The 23604-nt window shown below is 39.1% G+C and overlaps 1 protein-coding gene across 3 annotated transcripts in view; it reads left to right on the forward strand.

The window, feature by feature from the left end:
- The first annotated feature begins 259 nt into the window (after positions 1-259).
- Positions 260-23604, forward strand: part of ARHGAP5 (Rho GTPase activating protein 5) — a 54697-nt gene continuing 31352 nt past the window's right edge. For 2 of the 3 annotated variants that reach the window (XM_037393430.1, XM_037393428.1), the window contains exons 1-3: positions 260-551; positions 7898-8004; positions 13201-17099. In XM_037393430.1, the coding sequence (XP_037249327.1) occupies positions 13377-17099 (3723 nt within the window). In that variant the 5' untranslated portion in view covers positions 260-551; positions 7898-8004; positions 13201-13376. The remainder of the gene's footprint in view (positions 552-7897; positions 8005-13200; positions 17100-23604) is intronic. The other variant, XM_037393427.1, reaches the window with a different exon arrangement.

Genomic DNA, 23604 nt, shown 5'->3' on the forward strand with positions numbered 1-23604 from the left:
ACTCGCGGTCCTTCAGCCTGCCGGCTCTCTACGCTACTCGCGCAGCCACTGGGGCAGCCTACGCGCGCGTCCGCGCGGGCCGCTAAAGGGAGGGGGGGAGGCGGAGCGGCCCGCGAGCGCGGGCGCGCGCAGCTGGTCGCCGGCCGCGCGCACTCTCCCAGGCTTCCCAGGGATTCCAGCGGCAGCAGGAAGAGGCGCTTCCCCGCGCACGCGCAGCTGGCCGGGCGGGCGCGCGCTGAGCCGCGGCGGCGGGAGGGAGGGGGGAGGGGAGGGAAGCTGCTGAGGTAAAGTTAGGGGGAGAGAGAGACTCCGTCAGCGAAGCGAGAGCCGGGGAAGCTCGGCGGCCGCCATTACTGAGCCGAGAGCGCCGGGGAGGGAACGGAGAGGTGGGACGGGGCTGCGGCGGCCGGGAGCGCTCGGGAGCTGCGGGCCGGAGAGCGGAGAGAGCCCCGCGGGGAGGAAAAGCCGCCGGGGGCGCCGGCGTGGAGAGAGCGTCCCGGGAATGCTGCCGCTCCCGCCGCCGCCGAGGAGCCGGATCCCGACGGCGCGAGGTGAGGGGAGGAATCCGGTCCCGCGGGACCCGGCCCGGCCCGGCGGCCCGGAGCGGGGCGGCCGGCCCGGCAGGCGGAAGGGGAGCGGGGGGAGGAGGAGGCGGCCGGAGCCTGGCGAGCTGGTGCGGCGGCCGCTGGCTGCAGCCAGTTCAAAGGGCTGGGGCTGGCGTGGGGAGAGGGGAGCCAGCCCCCCCTCCCCCTTTCCCCCGCACGGCCCCCTCGGCACCTCCGTGCGAGGGAGGGGAGGCGGGAAGGGCAGGGAGCGGAGTGCCTGGTCCCAGACAGGTGATGAAGGCCTGAGCAATGGGAGGGTCTGAGCCTGCTGTACGAGGCTGCCAGCTGGTCACGGCTCTCCAGGGAGGGAGGAAGGCAGGAAGGGGAGCTTCCCTGCTCCTCTTTTCTTCCTTCCTCATTCCCTTCTTCCCCCTACTCCTTCAGCTTCCTCCCTTCTTCCATTCCTGCTGCCCCCCCCCTTTTCTGTTCTCCTTTCTCTGTACTTCTTTTCCTCCTCGTCGCCCCCTTTACTCATTCTTGTCTTATCTGTTCTTTTCCTTCTCTACTAAATTTGAACAGTTGTCAGTTCCTCTCCTCCTTCCTTTCACCTTCAAATATTGCTCGATATTAAATTTCAGAAAACTTCACTCTCCTAATGATGTGTGTGCATTTCTGTTTTTCCACCAGGTGGATTTTAAGGCTTTGAAATAGGGTAGCCAGTTGCAGTGTTGCAGCTTTCAAGCGTTTTGAATCCCTTCGACCAGCATAACCTTTAGACTCTCTCCACCCAAGGAAAGCACCAGATATACAGATATAATGCCACACTGTTCCAAATTTAGGCCACAAGGACTGTAAACTGCTGTTTTAATTGAAAATAGAAGAAAGACCATTTACTTGTAAAAGGAAGACATACTTGTCACCTTCCCTCCAGAATACACCCCACCCTTCCTCGCTACCCCCCTTTTGCCCTCTCCTGTATCGCTTTTGATAACAGCATGGAATATTTCCTTAATAAGTAGGAGGGAAACGTTTTTAATCTAGACCAAAATAGGCCTGTGGGGGTATGTGTGTATTCTTTAGTTCAGTGTCATGCAGATAACTGGAGGGTTATTTCTTTCTTAATAAAGATCCTTGACAGAAATTTAAAAACTCTACACTGCAGAGTAAAAACAGGAGGGAACAGCGTTTGCTGGTCAATTGGACGTCCATTTTAAACCTGTGCATTGAAGCCAGTTACAGCACTGGTACTTGTATACTTATGTCATAAATGAATGAGGAATTAATAGGCAGCTTTTTTTCCCTTGTGTTGTCTTACCTTCCTGAGATTCTTCAGTATGACAGCTGTTTTCAGCAGTGACATCAGTGGCCAGAGTTAAGTGCTTTCTCAAAAACCGTATATATTTTAAATTTATAGTACATAACTAAAATGAGCATATTAAATGATCCATCCAGGTGCATTTTTACAAGGGTTTATTTTCCTTTGTGCTGCTTTGAAAATCATTTTTAAGGAAGTGCTAAAATTCTCAAAAATCTATTTATAGCACTCTACTGAAACTCAGTGCTACTAGAGCTTGGGAAGTATGATGTAAATACAGTAGTTTTTTGAAGGAGTCTGTGGTACTACAAGTATCAGAAATTGTTTAAGCATTTGTTACATTATCACTAGCTTGTGTTAGTATAACAAGTTGCTTTTAAGCTTGGAACATACTGAGCTTAAGTAGTATGCTTTTCTTTTTTTAAAGTATCCCTATAGAAAGCAGCTGCCAGCATTGTAAAAATGTAAATAATTGCAACCAAATGCCTACCACTCCCTGGTATTGGACTTTATTTTAGCTAAGGTGTTGCATGTGTAACATAATCCAATTAAATACTTTGGGCTGAGACTAAATTGTTTTAAAATGCTATATTTAGCACCAACAGCATCAGAGGCTGCACATGTTTTTGAGGTTAAAGGTAAAACGTGCTTTCCTAAAGCTGTAGGTGTTTCTACGTGTGCAAACTTTGTAGGAGAGAAAAGCACTGATCATAATAATAGATTGTTCTGTATAACTTCCCCTTTGGGACTTGTTATTTGAGTAGATAGCGCAAAAATAATTCCATTCTGTTTAATAGCAATATTAGAAGTATGCTGATGGGATCTTAAGACTTCCAGAAGCATTGCCTTAACAGAAGATAAATCGCGTGTACTGGCGTCCTTCAGGAGTATTTTGTGTAAAACTTCAAAACACTCCACTACTCATAGTAGACTGGTATGTGGCGGTGTGTTCTTAGCGTGTAAGGCATCCTTCAGGAGGACACTCGCAGACCTTCGCTGAAGGAACGGAAGTTTGCGAAGCCGAATATTCTGCGTTGAGTCCCGCCGGCGTAGCTGTGTCCGTGAGCAAACCGAGAACAGTCACGTCGGTGGCCGTGACGCACCTAGGCAGGCAGAGCCCGTGCTGCATTCTCGCCGGGTGATAAGGAAAGAAATGCTCTTCCCGGGAGCTCGCCGTGCCCGTGCTCGGGGACGGTGCGCCGTGCTGGCGCGAGCTGCTGGTCCCAGTCTCGGCCGCTAGGGGGCTTTGTAAGCGTGCCTGTCCCGCGCCGCCCGGCCCGGCCCGGCCCGACCGCGGCGAGCTGCCGGCGGGTCTGTCCCTTTTAACTACATGTTTAAAGTAAATAATGCAGGAGCTGACCTAAGCTGCATGTTGCTTTTGAAGTACTCCACCGTACTCATAGCTATAAGAAAAAGTTTACTTTCGGGTAGTCCTGATAACACGGGGAATTCAGAACTAGGACCGTCAAGATTTTCTCTGTCGTATTTCTTTCTGTCTTAATGGGCGCACAAAACTCTATCGTTTCTTTTTTTTTCTTTTTTTCTTTTCTTTTTTTTTTTTTAATTCCCTGAACATTTTAACCTAAAGGTCAGTGTAAGTGAACTGGAGTATCCTTGTTTTTTTCATCAGTTTTAAAGGTATTATGTTTTACAGATTGTTGGTTGAACCCTCTCATCACTTCCGTATATTGATGGATTTTAACGAAATATTCCAAGAAAAAATGATTTCAGAATTCCTTGGAGGAAAATCTGAACTAATTATAGTCAATTTATTTTGAATTAAAGTTTTAACTGTGCTTCTCTAGTCACCAACACATACTGGAAGCTGAAATAATTAAACTGTTGCTAGTTCTGCACATTACATTTTGTGGTACATTAGAGTTATTTCTTTGACTTTTAGTTGCAATTCCCATGCATCTTTGCAATCCTGCATCAGTTGACATGTAAGTGTAAGAGAAGGCTGTTTGCATTTAAAAAAGTAAGACCAATACCTGCATGCACAATTTTGGAAATTGTGTATGTTGTTGCATCTTGGCATTAATTTAAGTTGGCTAATTTTTATGCAGAATATTTTTTACTGCTTACATATGCCTTTTCACTTGCTCATTTCATAACTTAAAAAAGAAATGAGTAACCAGTGTTCTCATTTTACACAAGTAGAAATTATACATACGGCCTGTACAAGGTCAAAGAACAGACTACTGTTTGAATTAGGTCTCAAAACTTTGGGTGTTGGGTCCTGGGTTCTATACTGCCATGCAAAATAACATTAAAATATCCAGATATGTGGATCAGTGAAATTTGTTAGGTTGCTGCTGCCAGGATGTAAATTTTTGCAGGAAATGTGTTTTAGCTCTTTTTCACTCCTTACCTTGATCCCTTCTTCCTCACCTGCTGCTTCTTTTTTTTACCAGTTCTTTCTTGGGTCCCCTTTGTAAAATTTCTCCCATTGGTTCTTTTGTGTTCTTCCTGAATAACTTTGTAAATAAGCCTGATCAGGTAGTCTTGCACTAAGGAACTTCTGTGAGCACTATACATGTCTTTAGTAGGAGCTTCTCCTGTGCAAAGATATGAATTTATTTTTCTTTTAAACTTGTACTGTTCCCTTTCCTGTTAAAATATTGGCTTTGAACCTAGATGGAGTGCTGTCAAATTCTCGGAAATCTGTAGATACGTAACTTGAGATGCCTAAGCTCAGACTAGTTTAGCACTGATAATTTGAACCTTTGCAGTTTACCTGTTCGTTGTACCTTGATCTTACTTGTATTATAGGTTGCTTTGGGGGTTTTGGTTAGTTTTTTTTTTTTTAACAGCAACAATGATAACAGATGCCCCCTGGAATGCGAGATTCCAGTTAAAGTATGATGTTTTGTTTTGAGTTTAGAAATAGAGTTTAGGCATTGATTTCATTTTTCGTAAAACACTGGCGGTCTTGAGAGTATTGCTACTAATAGGAGGAATTTAGTGAACCTGGTAAGAACTAAAAGCTTTGAACCTCTGTTTTTAACCGCATTTTTGCACTAATTTGTAATGTGAAGTTGGGCAGTCAGGTTTTTTCTCTTTTTTTTAAATAAATGTAAAGAATTATCTAGGCTACATAACTCCTTCAGGTATGGTAGTTGGCTATCATGCTAACCGAATCTGAAATGAACAATGGTTGGGGTAATCCATTCTTATCCTTCATTTACCTAGCATGACTAATCACCATACCACTTAAACTGTGTTGCTTTTCAGTCAGAGTATCACTATTGAAGGCATTTCAAGGCAGTGCCCATTACTGTCTTGTTATTGCCTGATTAAGCATATTTCCCGATGAGCAATCTGAATCTTTTTTTTTTCCTAGTGTTGGCTGGTACTTGCAGTATTTTACCCTTATTTTTATTGTATTTACCTGTATTTATAAGTGAGATTACAGTTACTTAAGATTAGCAGCATTTGTGAAGGGAAGAATATTGGCATGTTAATAATGGAGACAGGACACATGAAGTGGCTAGGACCTCGTCAGACTTTGGTAAAGTTGTTGATAAGATGAAATTGGTATACTATGTATCTGGTTTAGTTTCTAAAAAGGATTTTGATTTGAAGAGAAGATTCCTCATGCTTGTTCCAGTGGAAAGATACCTCTTGGCAAATACTGAATGAGAAGTAACAAATTACATTAAACTACATCAACATCAGATTTTTTACTGGTTCTTGAAATGAAAATGGTTGATTTGTTTTTCTGGTATGTTTTGGGTAGAGCTGTAATTACTGATGTGCTGATAGGTCTTGGAGTTTGGATACCTTATTGAATATTTTCCAATGCCAAGTTTTGGTTCTCAAAAAATGCAGTGAGCGGTGACTTGGTGTAAGAACTTTCTGTGAGCAGTAACCTGAATCCAGAGCTGTAACTTCCTTGGGATCATGGTCTTTGTTTTTTGAGTGTGCTGTGCATTCAAAAGTCATCCTACAAACCATTTCAGTGATATCTAATGTGTTTGAATTTATTTTACGATCCACTGTAGAGGTCACAGTAGCTTTCTCTTGGTGTATTCGTATACCCTGCAAAGCTGACTAGACTGTGATGGCCCTTTTTCTCATGTGTGCTTTTCTTCACTTGGCAAGCTAATTTACAAACATTATCACAAGACTACGGTAATTGAAAATAACCCTTAAAAATACTGGTCTGTAAACTGTTGCATTTAGACAGCATTACAGAGTGAGTAAAGGACTCTGGGAAAACACTGTTACTTTCCCTATTGGCATTATTTGTGGCTGCTTAAATGGTTGTTGGTCATGAGCAATTCTGTAGAGTCTTTCAGACAACATTTCTGCTTTGGCCATTTTAGGTCTGAAGGTGGTAAACATGTGTAGGGTCAGAAAGCAATTTTGGAAAGTATTCAGCATTACGCAGAACTATTTACCTGTAAGTGATTTTCTTGGCTATGGACCCACATACAAGTTCCTGTGCAGCCACAATTTCTAAATGATAAGGTATTAACTATTTTAGTATTTATTAGTTGCTAATAATATGGTATTCTGTGCTAATGTTTAGAATTCTGCTCAGAAGTCATGGGGAGACAAGTATTTGAAAATAGGGCTTTCTCTGGCCTATTAATGCTTCTGGCTCATCTTGTGGTGGCCTGTCTTGGAGCTTTCTCTTGTGGTAGTGTGCATTGCAAAATGGCTGATGTTCCTTCCCCAAGCACTAGATGCATTCTTTCAGGCAGAGAAACTTTTCTAGTGATCTGTCTGCTCTTCCACGTACCCTTCTCCAGACTCCCATAGTTTGTTTCCTCACCTGCAACTATCTGTTCTGCTCGCCTAGCTGTGGACGTAGAGGAGTGCCACAGCTAGGAGGTAAGGGCAGGGAGTTATTTACCTCCTGTGTTCTCTTCCAAGTAATAAGAGTTTAGCTTTGCAGCTGAGCCAGGCTTAGTGTGGGACTGGTAGCCTGCTGCCTAATGATTTTGGCGTTTGGTAACAAGTTGGACTTGAAGTATTATTATGGTATTGGTATATTGCTTATCACTATTGCTGAACCCTTTCTGTTCACAAAGAAAGTTTACTAAAGCTTAGACTTTTTAAATTAGCTGTATTATTCCCAAAGAAAAGTGGAATTACTAAGAGTATCATCATAAGTAACAAAACAAGAAGAAGCTCTGCCATACCTTCTTGATGTGATGTTTAGCACATGCACAGTGTGGTGCTGCACCCTTCTTCAGAGTGACACTTTTCCTTAGTTATGTGGCTTACAAATGCCTCAAGTTCTCTTTCTGCATCTTAATATGTGCTTCACTGGCTTGGCATTCAAAGTCTGGGTTTTGTGTGGGTACAAGCTGAAGAAGTTCCCTGGAAGAGAGGTCCATTTTTGGTTACTTTGTAGCAGCATCCCTGCAGTACAATCATCAACACTTATCAAGGTTATACTAATAATTTGTATCCTAGTTGAGAATTTACAATTTTCAAATATAATTACGCTTTCAATTTCTGATTTGTCATAGTCTGTGAGGCCTTTTAATTAAGAAATGCTGTACTACAGATAAAAGGGTTTTGAGGTAGATTGTACTTTTTCCCACTAATAAAATGTATATACATGTATTTAAGCATACATTAATTTTATATATTTTGTACTTACAGACTATACTTCCTTCAACTTGGAAAGCTATGTTCTAGATGTTTCAGAATTCCAAATTCTTGTGCAAGTGATTAGTGATATGCATAACTCACATCTGTTATCTGAGATACTACGTTTGGGTTTTTTTTCAGAAAAGGCTTCTGCAACCTAGGTATTGTTAAAATACCAAGTTGAACTTGTGAAATCACAGTCACTTAAGAAGAATTGTTCCCTTTCTGTCCCAAGTATTAATAGCTGTGCTTACAGGATTTAAACCCTCTTAAGTTTAGAGGAAGACCAACATGAGTTCTGAGTTCTGTTTATAGGTTTAAATTGAGGAAAACAATCCTCATGCACAGGTGAAGTGTTGTACCTTCTCTGATTGCTGCTGCTGCTTTCATAATTTTGAAAATATTAATGATTCTTACTTTTCATTTTCAGATCCCTCAGGGAAGGACTTACTGAAGGACACTGTTTAAATGTGTGGCATTACTGCAGGAAGATTGCAGCAGGATAATCATCTTGCTTTGCACCTTGTTTTCCTAAGGGTAAGTTGGGACTTTAGGTCTTCATAAACTTGTGTTTAAGGGGGGAAGTGAGTAAGAAAGTACAATATGATACACCTTATTTTCTTTATAACTAAATCTGGAAATCTAAGAGCCTGTAGAGACAAGGTCCTATGGTGTGACTGTAGAAGGTCAGAGATTCTTCCTGCGGTGATGTCATATATTGTCTTCTGTAGTTCTTCAGAAATTTTCTATTTAAATATAGAAATGCTCTATTTTCAATTCAAAGATTGAAATTAGTTGGGGAAATCAAACAACTCTTCCTTTGAATCTGTAACAAAGATGGGGGGGGCAATGAATTGTAGTGTTTTCAATTTGTTATAATGGAATTAGGCAGATTGAAGTAAGATAATTGAACTTACTTTACCATGAATTTCCAGTGTGTAGTGTATGTTTTAAAACAGTATAAAACTATAAAGTACTTTTAAATTAGTGGTATACTGAAAAGAAGAATCTTCCATTTAGGGAGCAATTTGATAATGATTGCATATTAAATGTGTAGCCATTATAACTTCAGGTTTCTACCAGGTTTATTACTTAACATAGATTTCATTCTGTGACTTTGCTTTGTACAATCAGTGCACAGTAGAAACTGTATAAGGAATGGAAAGAAAACCACACTGGTTTTAAATATCTTCAGTAATTCAACTGCCTCTATGGGTGAAATTCTTCCATGTCAGAAATTTTGTGAGAGACTAATGTGTGTGTTTTCCCTGTGTCGGTGTCCCATTTCACCTTTCTCTTTGTACTTACTTACAAATGTATCGATTTGACAAACATTTATTGCTTGAGGAGGATGAACCTTTGTTAAGTGAGGATGTAGAGTATCTGAAAGTATTGATTCTTTCTTATAAACCAGTTGCAAATTGATACTGTCTTCCTGATTAATGAAATAATCCCATGGATGAAGATTTTTGTGTTCTGGTTTAGTCCACACCAAATCTGTATTGTGCTGTGGCAAACAAAACATTTTATAGTGGAAGTGCTGACTAAACTTCTCATTCTAATGGTTTGAATGATGCTACTGTGATAAGCTTTGCTTCAGAAAGAAAATACCAGGTTTATTTGTAGTAATATAAATGCTGTTCATGAAGAATTTACTTTCGCCATGTATTTTTTATTCCCAGAACCATTTTCTGTTACCTCTAAAATCTGTGTTTTAAGGATGTAAAAAACAGTGGAAAGAGTAAAAACCAAAATTTAAAATACAAATTCTTTTTCTGAATGTGTCATTGAGTAAACTGATTTAAACAAAAAAAGAAAATAATTCCTAAAACATGGCATAAACATTTCCATTTTTGTAATACAAAAAATCTGAAGTACAGAAACTAGAATGAGTTTACTTTCCTCGTCATTTTGTAATGAAGTTGAAACTTGTAAAAGAAGATACTTTCCTTGACTATGATTTCTGTAACTGAAAGCTGGTTTTATGTATATATATAAAAAATATATTTTATTTTATACTTTGGTCAATTAATTTCATTACAAATACTGTTAGATAGGTACAATTTCTAGATGTTAGTAAGTTGGAAAGCTCTGTTGACCAGGCACTGATTCTATACAAGGTATTAAAGGTTTCAATATTTTTATCTTGTGTTGCAACTTGTCATGATACAAATATGTCCTGGTTTCAGTTGGGATAGTTTTCTTCCTTATAGGTAGTACAGTGCTGTCTTTTGGCTCTGATGTGAGAACAATGTTGATAGGACGCTGATGTTTTTAGTTGTTGCTGGGTGATGTTTATACTAAGTCAAGGACTTTCTGGTTTCTCGGGCCCTGCCAGTGAGAAGGCTGGAGGGGCATGGGAAACTGGGAGGGGACACAGCCAGGGCAGCTGATCCAAACTAGCCAAAGGGGTATGCCATACCGTATGGCATCATGCTGAGCACATAAACCGGGGGAAGAACAAGGAAGCAGGGGACATCCGGCATTATGGCGTTTTGTTTTCCCAAGTAACCATTACACATGCTGGAGTGCTGCTTCCCTGGAGGTGGCCGAACACCTGCCTGCCCGTGGGAAGTGGTGAATGAATTCTTTGCTTTGCTTACATGTGTGGCTTTTGCTTTACCTATTAAATTGTTCTTATCTGAACCCTTGAGTTTTACATTCCTTTCCGATTCTCTTCCCCATCCCTCTGGGTGAGGGAGGAGTGAGCAGGCGGCTGCGTGGTGCTTGGTTGCTGGCTGGGGTTAAACCATGACAAAATACTACTTTTACTGCTGCATGTCTTCAAACTCAGATATATTTTAGCAGTTGTGAATTAGTTTTACAAGTATTAAAGCAGATTTTGAGAGCTTTTTGGGTGACAGTTTCTACACTATTTATTTTTTTTTAAACAGAAGGAAGGTACTACAGTACCCTTCTCAATAAATTGTTGCTAAGAATGAAAAAATACATAATAAATAATGGTGAAATATGGATATTATAAATTCAGTATGAATGCTTGTTATGCCCTTTCCTTTGTATAAGGGCTATAGTCGTGGTTTAACCCTGGCCGGCAACCAAGCACCACGCAGCCGCCTGCTCACTCCCCCCTCACCCAGAGGGATGGGGAAGAGAATCGGAAAGGAATGTGAAACTCAAGGGTTGAGATAAGAACAGTTTAATAGGTAAAGCAAAAGCCACTCATGCAAGCAAAGCAAAACAAGGAATTCATTCACCACTTCCCACAGGCAGGCAGGTGTTTGGCCATCCCTAGGGAAGCAGGGCTCCAGCACGCCTAACAGTTACTCGGGGAGACAAATGCCATAATGCCGGGTGTCCCCTGCTTCCTTGTTCTTCCCCCAGTTTATGTGCTCAGCATGATGTCATATGGTATGGAATATCCCTTTGGCTAGTTTGGATCAGCTGCCCTGGCTGCGTCCCCTCCCAGTTTCCCATGCCCCTCCAGCCCTCTCACTGCAGGGCCTGAGAAACTGAGAAGTCCTTGATTTAGTATAAACACTACTTAGCAACAACTAAAAACATCAGTGTCCTATCAACATTGTTCTCACACCAAATCCAAAACACAGCACTGCACCAGCTACTAAGAAGAAAATTAACTATCCCAGCTGAAACCAGGACAGCCGTTTACAGGTTTGTTTACATACATTTATGTTGTTACTTTTTTACTCCACAAGTGTAAACCCAAATACATTAAGTACAGTAGTCTGTACCTTTCATTTATAGGGCTATGTGATAGCTGTCTTTTTTTCTAAGAAAATGAGAAGTATTTTTTATTAGAATGTTTTCACGAAATTATAGAACAGTGTAGGTTGGAAGTGACCTCTGAAGGTCATCTTGTCCAACCTTCTGGCTCAAGCAGGGTCACCTAGAGCAGGCTGCTGAGGACCATGCTCTCTGGGTAACCTGTGCCAGTGCTCAGTCACCCTCAGAATATAAAAGTGTTTCCTGATGTTCATATGGCACCTCCTGTGTTTCTGTCTGTGCCCGTTGCCTCTTGTTCTGGCACTGGGCACCTCTGAAAAGAGTCTGGCTCTGTCGTCTTTGTGCGTTTTCTCCAAATATTTGTGCACACTGATGGGATCCCCGCCCCCCAAGCCTTTTCTTCTCCTGGCTAAACAGTCCCAGCTCTGCCAGCCTTTCCTTATATGAGAGATGCTTCAGTCCATTAATCAGTTTAGTGACCCTTTGCTGGACCCTGTCTGGTAGCTCTGTATCTCTTTTATTTTACACTGTGTCCAGTTCTACAGTACATCCGGTGTGGCTTCACCAGTGCTGTGTAGAGGGGAAGGTTCACCCACCTTGACCTGCTGGTAATACTTTGTCTAATGCTGCCCAGGGTACAGTTAGCCTTGTTTGCCACAAGTGTGCATTGCTGGCTCATGTTTAGCTTGCTGCCCACTGGGATCCCCAGGTCTTTTTCTGTAAAACTGCTTTCCAACCAGTTGGTTCCCAGTATATGCTGGTACATGGGTTATTTCTCCCTGGCTGCAGGACATTGCAGTGCACGAGGTTTCCATCAGCCCATGTCTTCAGCCTGTTGAGGTCTCCCTGAAAGGCAGCATGACTCTTCGGTGTATCAGCCAATCCTCCCAGTTCTGTCATTAGCAGATATACAGAGGGCACACTCTGTCCCGTCATCCAACTCATTAATGAAGACGTTGAACAGTGTTGGTCCCAGTGTTGCCCTCTAGAGCACAACCCTGATTAGTAGCCTCCAACTAGATTTCACACCACTGATTGCAGCCTGCAAGGCCCAGCCATTTAATTTTTTATGTTTTCCTTATAATGTAATTGTTTCTAAATCAGTTAATATCTTTCCATTTGCAGTATGTGTGTAGGCAAAGTCTTCTGATTATTAACTGAGTGTTAGTCGTAGTCGTTACACTTGACAACAGGTTCAGTAAAGCCACTGGAACCTTGTAATAATTCTGTGGAAGTTTGAGTGTAGATACAGTTTTTGTTTATGGTTGTTAAAAAGTTTGTTTTTGTCTTTTGTTAAAGATAGAAGGAGTAATACTACATTTGTAATCTTAAAATCTCCGAAATAAGTCTCATTTTTCTATGTCTAGTATCCGTATGGCAATATTTGTATTTTTCTGTAGAATTCAGGTTAGAAACTTCTTAAAAGCAGTTTACTGTTAGTATACAAGTGAAGTAGTTCACTTGTGCAGATAGGTAGTGGCTGAGCCACATTGCCAGCTTCCTGGTTTTACAGCTTCTTTTTTTGAAACCTAAAACCAAACGTAGAAATGCACAGAAAAGGAGTGTTGTTCATGTAGGTAAGCAGGCTATCTAGTGGGAATATGAGACTGAATAGATGTATGTGTATGTGAATATTGGGTTTGGTTTAGTTTTTCTGTTGTATTTATTGTGGAAAATGCTACTGCCTAGTTACCTGTAAGCTGTAAAGGAAAATGGTAATTTGGGATTTTGAGTGTGGTGTTTTTAGTTTGTTTTGTTTTTTTTAGAAGTATGATGATCACCTATCAAAATATGTGATTAACTGTTACTAAACTGTACCTAGAAACTGTTTATTTTAAAACATAAATAGCATTAACATGAATTAATAACGGGTTTAAGACCTCATTTAAAATAGCTGTAAAATTTTCATGTACACAGAAAACAATTTCAGGGTGAGCAAGCAAAATGCTTTAAAAAAACTCTTTTCTCTCATGAATATCAGAAAGAAGTACCTGCAAACTTTAAATTTTTTCTCCTTTTTGTTTTCTTTAGGAAGATGATCCTCCTCATCCTGGTTATCTGAGCTTCTCTCAATGACAAGCTGAAGTAGGAACAACTGAAAGCTCTTTCTGAAGCCCTGGATATACAACTTAAATTTGTAGGAACCTTTCCAGAATGAAAACCACATACAGTTACCTTGATAATTGCAAAAGGATGAGAGAAAAGTTATGATGGCAAAAAACAAAGAGCCACGCCCCCCATCTTATGCTGTTAGTGTTGTTGGACTGTCTGGAACTGAAAAGGATAAAGGTAATTGTGGAGTTGGAAAGTCATGTTTGTGCAATAGATTCGTTCGTTCAAAAGCAGATGAATATTATCCTGAGCATACCTCTGTGCTTAGCACAATTGACTTTGGAGGAAGAGTTGTTAACAATGATCACTTTTTGTACTGGGGTGACGTAACACAAAGCGGTGAGGATGGAATTGAGTGCAGGATTCACGTGATTGAACAGACTGAGTTCATTGATGATCAGACTTTCTTGCCTCATCGGAGTACGAATTTACAACCATATATAAAACGTGCAGCTGCCTCCAAACTGCAGTCAGCAGAAAAACTAATGTACATTTGCACAGATCAGCTAGGCTTGGAGCAAGACTTTGAGCAAAAACAAATGCCTGAAGGGAAACTAAGCATAGATGGGTTTTTATTGTGCATTGACGTAAGCCAAGGATGTAATAGGAAGTTTGATGATCAACTTAAATTTGTGAATAACCTCTATATACAGCTCTCAAAATCTAAAAAACCCATAATAATAGCAGCAACAAAATGTGATGAATGTGTGGATCATTATTTGCGAGAGGTTCAGGCCTTTGCTTCAAATAAGAAGAACCTTGTGGTAGTGGAAACATCAGCGAGATTCAATGTCAATGTTGAAACATGTTTTACTGCACTGGTACAAATGATGGATAAAACTCGTGGTAAACCTAAAATAATCCCCTATCTGGATGCCTATAAAACTCAAAGACAGCTAGTTGTTACAGCAACGGACAAGTTTGAAAAACTTGTCCAAACTGTGAGAGACTATCATGCAACTTGGAAAACTGTTAGTAATAAACTGAAAAACCACCCTGATTATGAAGAGTACATAAATTTGGAAGGAACAAAAAAGGCCAAAAATACATTTTCAAAACACATAGAGCAGCTTAAACAGGAACATATTCGAAAAAGAAAAGAAGAATACATTAATGCATTGCCAAGAGCTCTTAATACTCTTCTGTCAAATCTTGATGAGATTGAACACTTGAGCTGGTCAGAAGCCTTGAAGTTAATGGAGAAAAGGCCCGACTTCCAGTCCTGTTTTGTAGTGCTTGAAAAAACACCCTGGGATGAAACTGACCATATAGATAAAGTGAATGACAGAAGAATTCCATTTGACCTTCTTACTACGCTAGAGGCAGAAAAAGTTTATCAAAACCATGTGCAGCATCTTATATCTGAAAAAAGGAGGGTTGAAATGAAGGAGAAATTCAAAAAAACTCTTGAGAAAATCCAGTTCATTTCACCTGGACAGCCATGGGAAGAAGTTATATGTTTTGTGGTGGAGGACGAAGCATTCAAATACATCACTGATGCAGATAGTAAGGAAGTGTATGGTAGGCATCAGAGGGAGATTGTTGAAAAAGCCAAAGAGGAGTTTCAGGAAATGCTTTTTGAACATTCAGAGCTGTTTTATGACCTGGATCTTAATGCAACACCAAGTTCAGATAAAATGAGTGAAATTCACGCTGTTCTGAGTGAAGAACCTAGATACAAAGCTTTACAGAAACTTGCACCTGACAGAGAATCTCTTCTGCTTAAACACATAGGGTTTGTTTATCACCCAACTAAAGAAACTTGTCTTAGTGGCCAAAATTGCACAGACATTAAAGTAGAGCAGTTACTTGCCAACAGTCTTCTGCAACTAGACCATGGCCGCTCAAATTTATACCATGATAGTGCCAACATTGATAAAGTCAATCTTTTCATTTTGGGCAAAGATGGCCTTGCACAAGAATTGGCAAATGAAATTCGGACACAGTCCACTGATGATGAATATGCATTAGATGGAAAAATATATGAACTAGATCTTAGGCCAGTTGATGCAAAATCCCCATACCTGTTGACTCAGTTGTGGACCTCAACCTTCAAACCACATGGTTGTTTTTGTGTGTTTAACTCTATTGAATCGCTGAATTATATTGGGGAGTGCATTGCAAAAATAAGGGCTGAAGCATCTCAGATAAGGAGAGACAAGTATATGGCTAATCTTCCATTTACGTTAATACTGGCGAACCAGAGGGACAGTGTTAGCAAGAATCTGCCTATACTGAGACATCAGGGACAGCAATTGGCCAACAAATTACAGTGTCCCTTTGTAGATGTACCTGCTGGTACATATCCACGCAAATTTAATGAGACCCAAATAAAACAAGCTCTGAGGGGAGTACTAGAAGCAGTTAAACACAACTTTGATGTTGTAAGTCCAGTTCCTACCATTAAAGATCTGTCAGAAGCTGACTTAAGAATTGTCATGTGTGCCATGTGTGGTGATCCGTTTAGTGTGGATCTTATTCTTTCACCCTTCCTTGACTCTCACTCCTGTAGTGCTGCTCAGGCTGGCCAGAATAATTCTTTGATGCTTGATAAAATAATAGGTGAAAAGAGGCGTCGAATACAGATAACTATATTATCATATCATTCTTCAATTGGGGTAAGGAAAGATGAACTTGTTCATGGATATATACTGGTTTATTCTGCGAAGCGGAAGGCGTCCATGGGAATGCTTCGAGCATTTCTTTCTGAAGTTCAGGATACGATTCCTGTCCAGTTAGTGGCTGTTACTGATAGCCAGGCAGACTTCTTTGAGAATGAAGCAATCAAGGAACTTATGACTGAAGGGGAACACATAGCAACAGAGATTACTGCTAAGTTTACAGCTTTATATTCATTATCTCAGTATCATCGTCAAACCGAAGTTTTCACATTGTTCTTCAGTGATGTATTAGAGAAGAAAAACATGATTGAAAGTTCTTACATGTCAGACAGCACAAGGGAAACAACACATACAAGTGAAGATGTTTTTCCAAGATCTCCCAGAGGAAGTTCCCTTGACTATAATTATCCAGATTCAGAGGATGATACTGAAGGACCACCACCTTACAGTCCAATTGGTGATGACGTAAGGTTACTCCCAGCACCTAGTGACCGTTCAAAGTACCGACTGGATTTGGAAGGAAACGAGTATCCTATTCACAGTACACCGCTCAATTGTCATGACCATGAACGCAACCATAAAGTGCCTCCTCCAATAAAACCGAAACCACTTGTTCCAAGAACAAATGTGAAAAAACTGGATCCTAACCTCCTGAAAACAATTGAGGCAGGTATTGGCAAAAATCCCAGGAAACAACCTTCTCGAGTGCCTCCGGTACCACCAGAAGATATAGACCAGTCTGATAACTATGCTGAACCTATTGACACTATTTTCAAACATAAAGGCTTTGCAGATGATATCTATGCGGTTCCAGATGATAGTCAGAATCGTATTATTAAAGTTCGAAACTCAATTGTTATAAATACCCAAAGTGAGGAAGAAAATGGGTTTTCTGACAGAATATCCAAAAGTCATGGGGAAAGAAGGCCATCAAAATACAAATATAAATCCAAGACTCTGTTCAGCAAAGCTAAATCTTACTATAGGAGAACACATTCGGATGCGAGTGATGATGAGGCTTTCACCACCTCTAAAACTAAAAGAAAAGGAAGACATCGTGGAAGTGAAGAAGATCCACTTCTTTCACCTGTTGAAACATGGAAGGGTGGCATAGATAACCCTGCTATTACGTCGGATCAAGAATTGGATGATAAAAAAATGAAAAAGAAAACCCACAAAGTAAAAGAAGATAAGAAAGTAAGTCAATTGATTTAAATTTTATTTACAACTTCTGGTGCATTGTAAGAAGGGAAGAATCAAAATATGCAGGAGTTGCATCCTATTTTGAAATGGGTGCTTTAAAATTTTGATGTAGCAGTGTTTGATTTTTGTCCAATTTTCCACTTAACTTGCTCAGAACTGGCAAAGCTGAGGGAATGAGATGGTTTGTGTATCTAATCAGCTGTTCAGTAAGTTTCAGTTCTTTTCACCTCTGTATGTAGGTATGCAGTCTCCCTTCCATATGAGTAGAGTGGAGACAGAATTTGTTCCACAGAGCCTTTTTTTTGTTAATCATAACATTATTATTATTTTTAATTTTAAAAAAGCTCCTTTATGAGTTCTTGGGTAGAACTGGTTCTTTCAGTTCTTGCAGTTCTGGCTGTTGGAATGAAGTTTAGGGCTGGTGAATGAAAGGGGTGGTTTCTTTTTAATTCTCAGTTGTCTACCTGAAACTCTAAAACAAGAGCAAGAAAAGGAAACTGTATAGTGGTTTTACTGACTGCTGCATTTTCCTAGTGTGAGCAAGCAAGTAATCAAGTTGAAAGCTGTGCTACCTGTACAATTCTCTATTACAAAATAGAAGGGAACAAAACGCCTGCCCAGTGTGGGTCTCTAAATAATAATGTGACATTCCACTTGAAAAATGTCTGCATTTTATTTTGATCTTTATGCTTGATAGTTACTTATTTTTTTGATCTACTGTTTTAAAAAAAAATTATGTCAAGGTAGTGTTGTGGTGTAGATTCTAGATGTATACGCTTTTCTACCCTAAAATTAAAATTTAAACTATAATCATTGTCTTGCGTATAGGTTTTGTTTAATATTAAATCAGAAGCATTCCTGGTTAGGTAGATATTTTCTTTCTTGTCTCAAAATAAGTCAACCTTTTTAATATGATCTTTCATAGCATTTTAAAAATGTCCCTTTTAGCTTAAGTCTGACGGTACTTGAGTAGCATTTAGAAATAAGTTTTGTTCAAGTAGAGCATAGTTAAATTTTAGTAATGGATTAAATTCTGAATTGCATTTCCTAGTATGCAGCTGTGATTTGAATTACACATGGCTGATTTCAAGGGCACTAAATTTTCTTAAGGCTTACTCATAAGCATAGATAATGATGTCTTGTGGGTATATAATCATATGGTTAAAAATACTTTGAAGTTATTCTTTTTGGGAAAGTTAAATGTTTTTTAAAACAGTAATTTATATGCTTTTGATTGAAATAATCTTGCCACATAGAAATTGAAATGTAGTATTCATAATCCTACTGTTTCAGCTGTGTTAAGTTGACAGAAAGCTCCTCCGAGTTGGATATTTACACTTAAACTGTGTAGACTTGGTATAGTGGAGTCTTTTATTCCTGGCATTGTGTCAGGAAACCCCCTGATATCCAAAGCCTCCACTTTTGGCTTTGGCCTGTTGAGAGGCAGCCTGACTTGGAAGTTTCAGGCTATTTGAATTTTTATAGTGGTTAAGACTCTTGAAGAGTACAAAAAGCTGTTTCAAATTTTCTTTAACATACCTCTTGGTGGTGTTGTGTTGGTTTTTTATACTGTTCTTTACTTGCAAGTTGTGGTCCAGGGCTGATACTTTGAAATTAGTCAGAGAAAACTTTTAATAGTAAAGTGATGATGGAGAAAGCAAATTTAACTTGATAGCTAAAATGTTTGCAAGCATTCAAAATATGAGTACTTAATGTTTGATAAGTAGTGACTTCTATATGTGTTGAATTTCGTTATGTTGAAGTGAGCGTAGTTCCAGTTTTGTGATGAGTCATTCTAGTCCGTAATATACTCCTTTTGGTGTTTAACTGTTGATTATTTTTTTCTTTTCCAAGAGAGATGCAGTTTTACTAGTTTTGGAACTTATTCACTGTGTTTTCCTGTGTTCTTCTAGATGAGCAGCTAGCAGTCTTTAATTGCAAAACCTCAAAACTTAGTCATATTGTATTTTCCTTGTTCAGTGTTTTTTAGTCTATGTGAGGGATGTTAGTGCCCCACTGTTTACAGATTACTTGCTGGTTTTTTTGAGAAATTTGACCCCCTGGATGTGAAAGAGATAAGTAAAACATTTGTAGTCCTTTCTGAATATTTCTTAAAGCTCTTACTGATACTTTTTCTAAATTGTTCAGTTGTATGTAAAGGGAACATCAGATGCACATGTAGCTACTCTTGGTATAATTACAGTGATTCTGAAATATAGAAATCTTACAAACAAAACGAATTTGTTTGGAAAAACTCAACTTTTGAAGTCAGAGGTCCTCACTATCTCTGTCAAAGATTATGACTTGATTTGTTTTTTAATGATTTTTTTTTTTAAATCAGCTTCGTAGTATGCTGTTGCTTTTTAAAGCCCGAATAGGATATGTAACATTCTTGATACTCCTTTCCTCTTTGTTGATTTGAGGGTTTTGAGATCCCATGTGCTGGGTGAGTTTCTTGTACAGTATTGCAGAAAGCTCCTATGCAGTCATTTATGGGCTTTGCACGTTTTTTCAGTTACACAAAGCAAATTTCATTTGAAGACATAATTTGCCTATGCAAATTTTTACATTTAGAATTTTTTTAAAAAATCACGTTGGGGGGCATTGGTTTGTTTTGGATTATTTGGGTTTGGCTTTCTCCCCCCCCCCCCCCCCCCCCCCCAAATTACTTTTAAAGTTACACACAATGAAAGTTTCTTAAAGTGCTATTTACTTTCGTCTTGGAGGTTCTGGAAAATGTTTTAAAGTCAGGGCCAGAATAAGAAAACGTTTAAAGATAATGTGTTTCGAGAAAGAGACATGACCTTGCTGAAGGATGCTTATTCTGTCCTGATGCTTCCAGGTTCCAGTCTCCCAACTTACTAGATGAAATCATATAAAGGTATGGGCACTAGGACAGATACAGTCATAGGATTCAGGTAGAAATTGAAGGGAAGAATGCAAGAGCTGGGTGGGTAGGAAGGAGGAATGGAGTTTTGGTGAACTACAGAATAGGAAAAATAAGAGTTCCTTTTTACAGCCTTGAAATTAGCAGCCATAGTTTGACTGATCTGCTAACACATGTACCAAACTTCTAAAAAATCTGTTGTGATACATGTTATTAAAAGCAGAAGTGAATAGTCAGAATTGTGCTACTTGTTGCTATTCAGAAGCATAAATTCAGATGTTTTACTGTGGATAGTATAGCCATGACAAATCTGTGGTGAGCAGGTAATGTTACTTGCAAGGGCCTTTAACATTGCTTACTACCAGAGGAAATTAAACAATCTAAAACTGAGATCAGTTCAGTAAATGTGCTTTGGTCTGAATTATTTGCCCGCTGTTGTTGTCCGTAACACCATGTTTGTTTCCTCAGATCTTGTTTCTGTATACTCGTAGTGAGAACTGGAAAAACCATCCTTGTGCTCTGTTTTCAGTTATCACAGAAATAATTCCTATGAAAACTTCTATTCCTCGTTCTCACTGTTCTGTAAAACTCATCCAGAACTTCAGTTTCCTCCGTATTGGTGAGGAATCTTCTAGCAGCTTCCAGTTTTCACCTTTCCTTGTGGTAACCTTTCTCCTGAAATGTTTTCTTCTGTTGTTATGTCTCTGACCTCCAAAGAGGTAATGAGAATATGACTGCTACTTGACCCAAGTTTTAGAAGATTAAAAATGGTTTTGTAATTCCCTCTGAACTTATGTTTTTGAATGAACATGGATGAACCTGTGTAGAATATTGCAAAGAATGTCATAGCAGTGCATTACAAAATCTTAATGTTTATTGATCTGTACTAGAAATTACTGACACAACTGTGTGATCGCACCAAACTTTTTCGTAGCTGCAGTTATTGTCACTTAGTAACCACTGGCCTATTCTTGTCCTTGATAATTTGCAGCTAATGACTTCCTGCCATCTAGTACAGGTGGTTTATAGTACATGTACATTATAGTATGTGCTATATGACATTCCAGTACATGATTTTTCCCTTAGCCTATGACTTTGTCCTTTTTGTTGTTGAATATCATCTTGTTTCTGTTACTCCAGCTGTTGTGGTAGTTTCCTATATGCCACCATTAAATGCCTTCCTAAAGGCTAGATTGGTAAACCCAACTGATTGTTGTAGTTTCTTTGCCTCTAGAAAAGAACATGTTTCCAACAAAGAAGGTTGAATCTGTCTAACATAGTCTAACTTGTGATGTGTCCACCTGTATCCTATTTCATGTTATTACCGTGTTTCTAAATGTTCTGAAATATTTATTGTATGGCCTTGCATGTGCTGTTAACAAGTGGATTGTTAAACTTTTTCTGGTAGGGAAGTAGATGAAGAAAACTGGAGAGAAGGAGAGAAAAGAAAGCAGACTGCCCTCAGTCATAGGACGTTTTAACCAAGTTATGTGGAGTTGTTTGTGCACACTGTGCATGTTGTGTGCCAATATTTGTTAAGATATGATGTGCTCTCCCCCCCCCCCCCCGGAACTTTTTCTGTAGAAGTTTCTCTTATGAAAAAGCGCCTAGTCCAGTCCTTTCCGCTGTTACTATGCGAAGTATCTCTCAGATTAAATATGTTTTCCAGAGTGAAGTCTCCCCTGTATCAACACGCTTTCTATGTTTGATTGTTTCCTTACCGTTGTGCAAACTTGGAAGAACTAAGCACAGAGTACTATGTTCACATGCAACTTTACCCCTGTTGTTTCTGCTTTACAAAGTTAGACCTCTCCAGCTGAACTGTGTGCTCATTCATCTCCATGTCTTTTTTTCAAAAATTGCAGGTGGGAGCTACACAACTACAGGTAGATGCTTATCTCAATTAGAATCTTTATTGCTGTAATATTAAGGTCTAATACAGGACATTATTGTGTGTTGATACCCACCAGACTCTTTAAAAGCAGCAGCCTTAGTTTTTGATTTAGTTAACTCGATGAGTTTGGAGATATGGAACATCAGAGAAAATGCAGAAAATTTCAGGACATGAAAGGGCAGTGAACATTCCTAGAGGATAAGGATCCTGCTGGAGGAAGTCTTCTTACACCTCAGACAGGAGGATCCTCTTCATGTGTGTGCATTAACCATAAAGCTGCAACGGTCATGCAGTTTATGCCTTGATACAAGGCACAAACCACAGTGCTCCTTGGCTTTTCGTTGTTCTCACCATGTTTTAGTCGTGTAAACAAGCTTCATGGAAATATTTTAAAATTATTTATCCATTATTATTGATCTTCTATTATTATTACTTTTGTTGTATATATAATAATTGCAAGTTATTTTTGACCCTTGTCTTAGTAATTCCCTGTATAGCAGGAAGCCTGCCTGATCCAGGAACTTGTAGCTATTCCATGCAGATACAAATAATAACCTTATTAATCTTTACTATGGAATTGATGAGTATTAAAAAATTACCCATTTAATTTAGAGCTGTTATCTTTGTGAACACTTTGAGATATGTTGAGTATCTACGCTGTGTTTTTTCCCCCTCTTATAAAATATAGTTCATTTAGTTTTTATCTTCCCCAGCATATAAAGAAATGCAAATATCCTGAATATATTTCTGCAAAGAGAAAGGCAGAGCCTCATCTTGAAATAAATTCTGCAGGCTTCTTGCCTTGTTATGGAAAACATTTTGTAAAAGGATGAATAAGATTAGTATGAGTATCTTTCATTTATTTGTGTGGAAGAAATTATTTGGAGTACTTTTGAAACAAGTAGTAACTACAGAGATCTTGTAAACAATATAGTAAATTAACTGACCAGTGATAATGCCATTGTTAAAAGTTATTAAATCTGAAAAAGTTTCACTATTTTTGTTTGTTGACCAATAGTCAATAATTTTATTATTCAAAGTCTGATCACTTTTTTTTGTTGTTACTTTTTTTTGTTGTTGTTGTTGTGACTGGAGTTTCCACCTTTGGTGTTCAATTAAATCTGAAAAACGGTATTTTAAAACATTAAGCCTTGTAATCTTGTTTGCAAACATTTGTTGTTTCCAAAGAAGATTGTGAATTACATTCTTTCTATTTTCCTTTATACCAAGATGATTGTAAGATGCCTTTTAATTTACATTAACCTGAAAACTTGTCTCAGTATTTTAGCAAGAAAAATCCACTAGCACCTAGAAGGATTTTTTCACATGTCTTACACTGACTTGTTTTAGAACACCATAGTTGTAGTACAGGTTTGACATCTATTTTTCTATGCTGAAACTTGTTTCCTCTCATTATAATTTCAAAACTATATGAAATTTTGTGTTGCAGCTATTACTGAAATAGTGTCAGGAGCTGTATAGCCCGTGTGTGTTGATCTCAGTTTTAATAAAACTGTGGTAAACACGTGAGAAATGGGAGATCAACTTAGATTTTTATTCAGCTGTTCTAGTGTCAGTTCAGTGGTTGATTTAGCAAAGTACTGTCTACTTCAGACTGGAATGTGCAGTGATTATTTTTTTTTTTTCTTCTGAGGAGTATAGGAAATATCAAAATCTGTACTTTCAGGTTTCATCTGTTCAAATTTAACACTTTTAAA

This window comes from Falco rusticolus, chromosome 7, assembly GCF_015220075.1.
Source record: "Falco rusticolus isolate bFalRus1 chromosome 7, bFalRus1.pri, whole genome shotgun sequence".
Classification (NCBI taxonomy): Eukaryota; Metazoa; Chordata; class Aves; order Falconiformes; family Falconidae; genus Falco; species Falco rusticolus.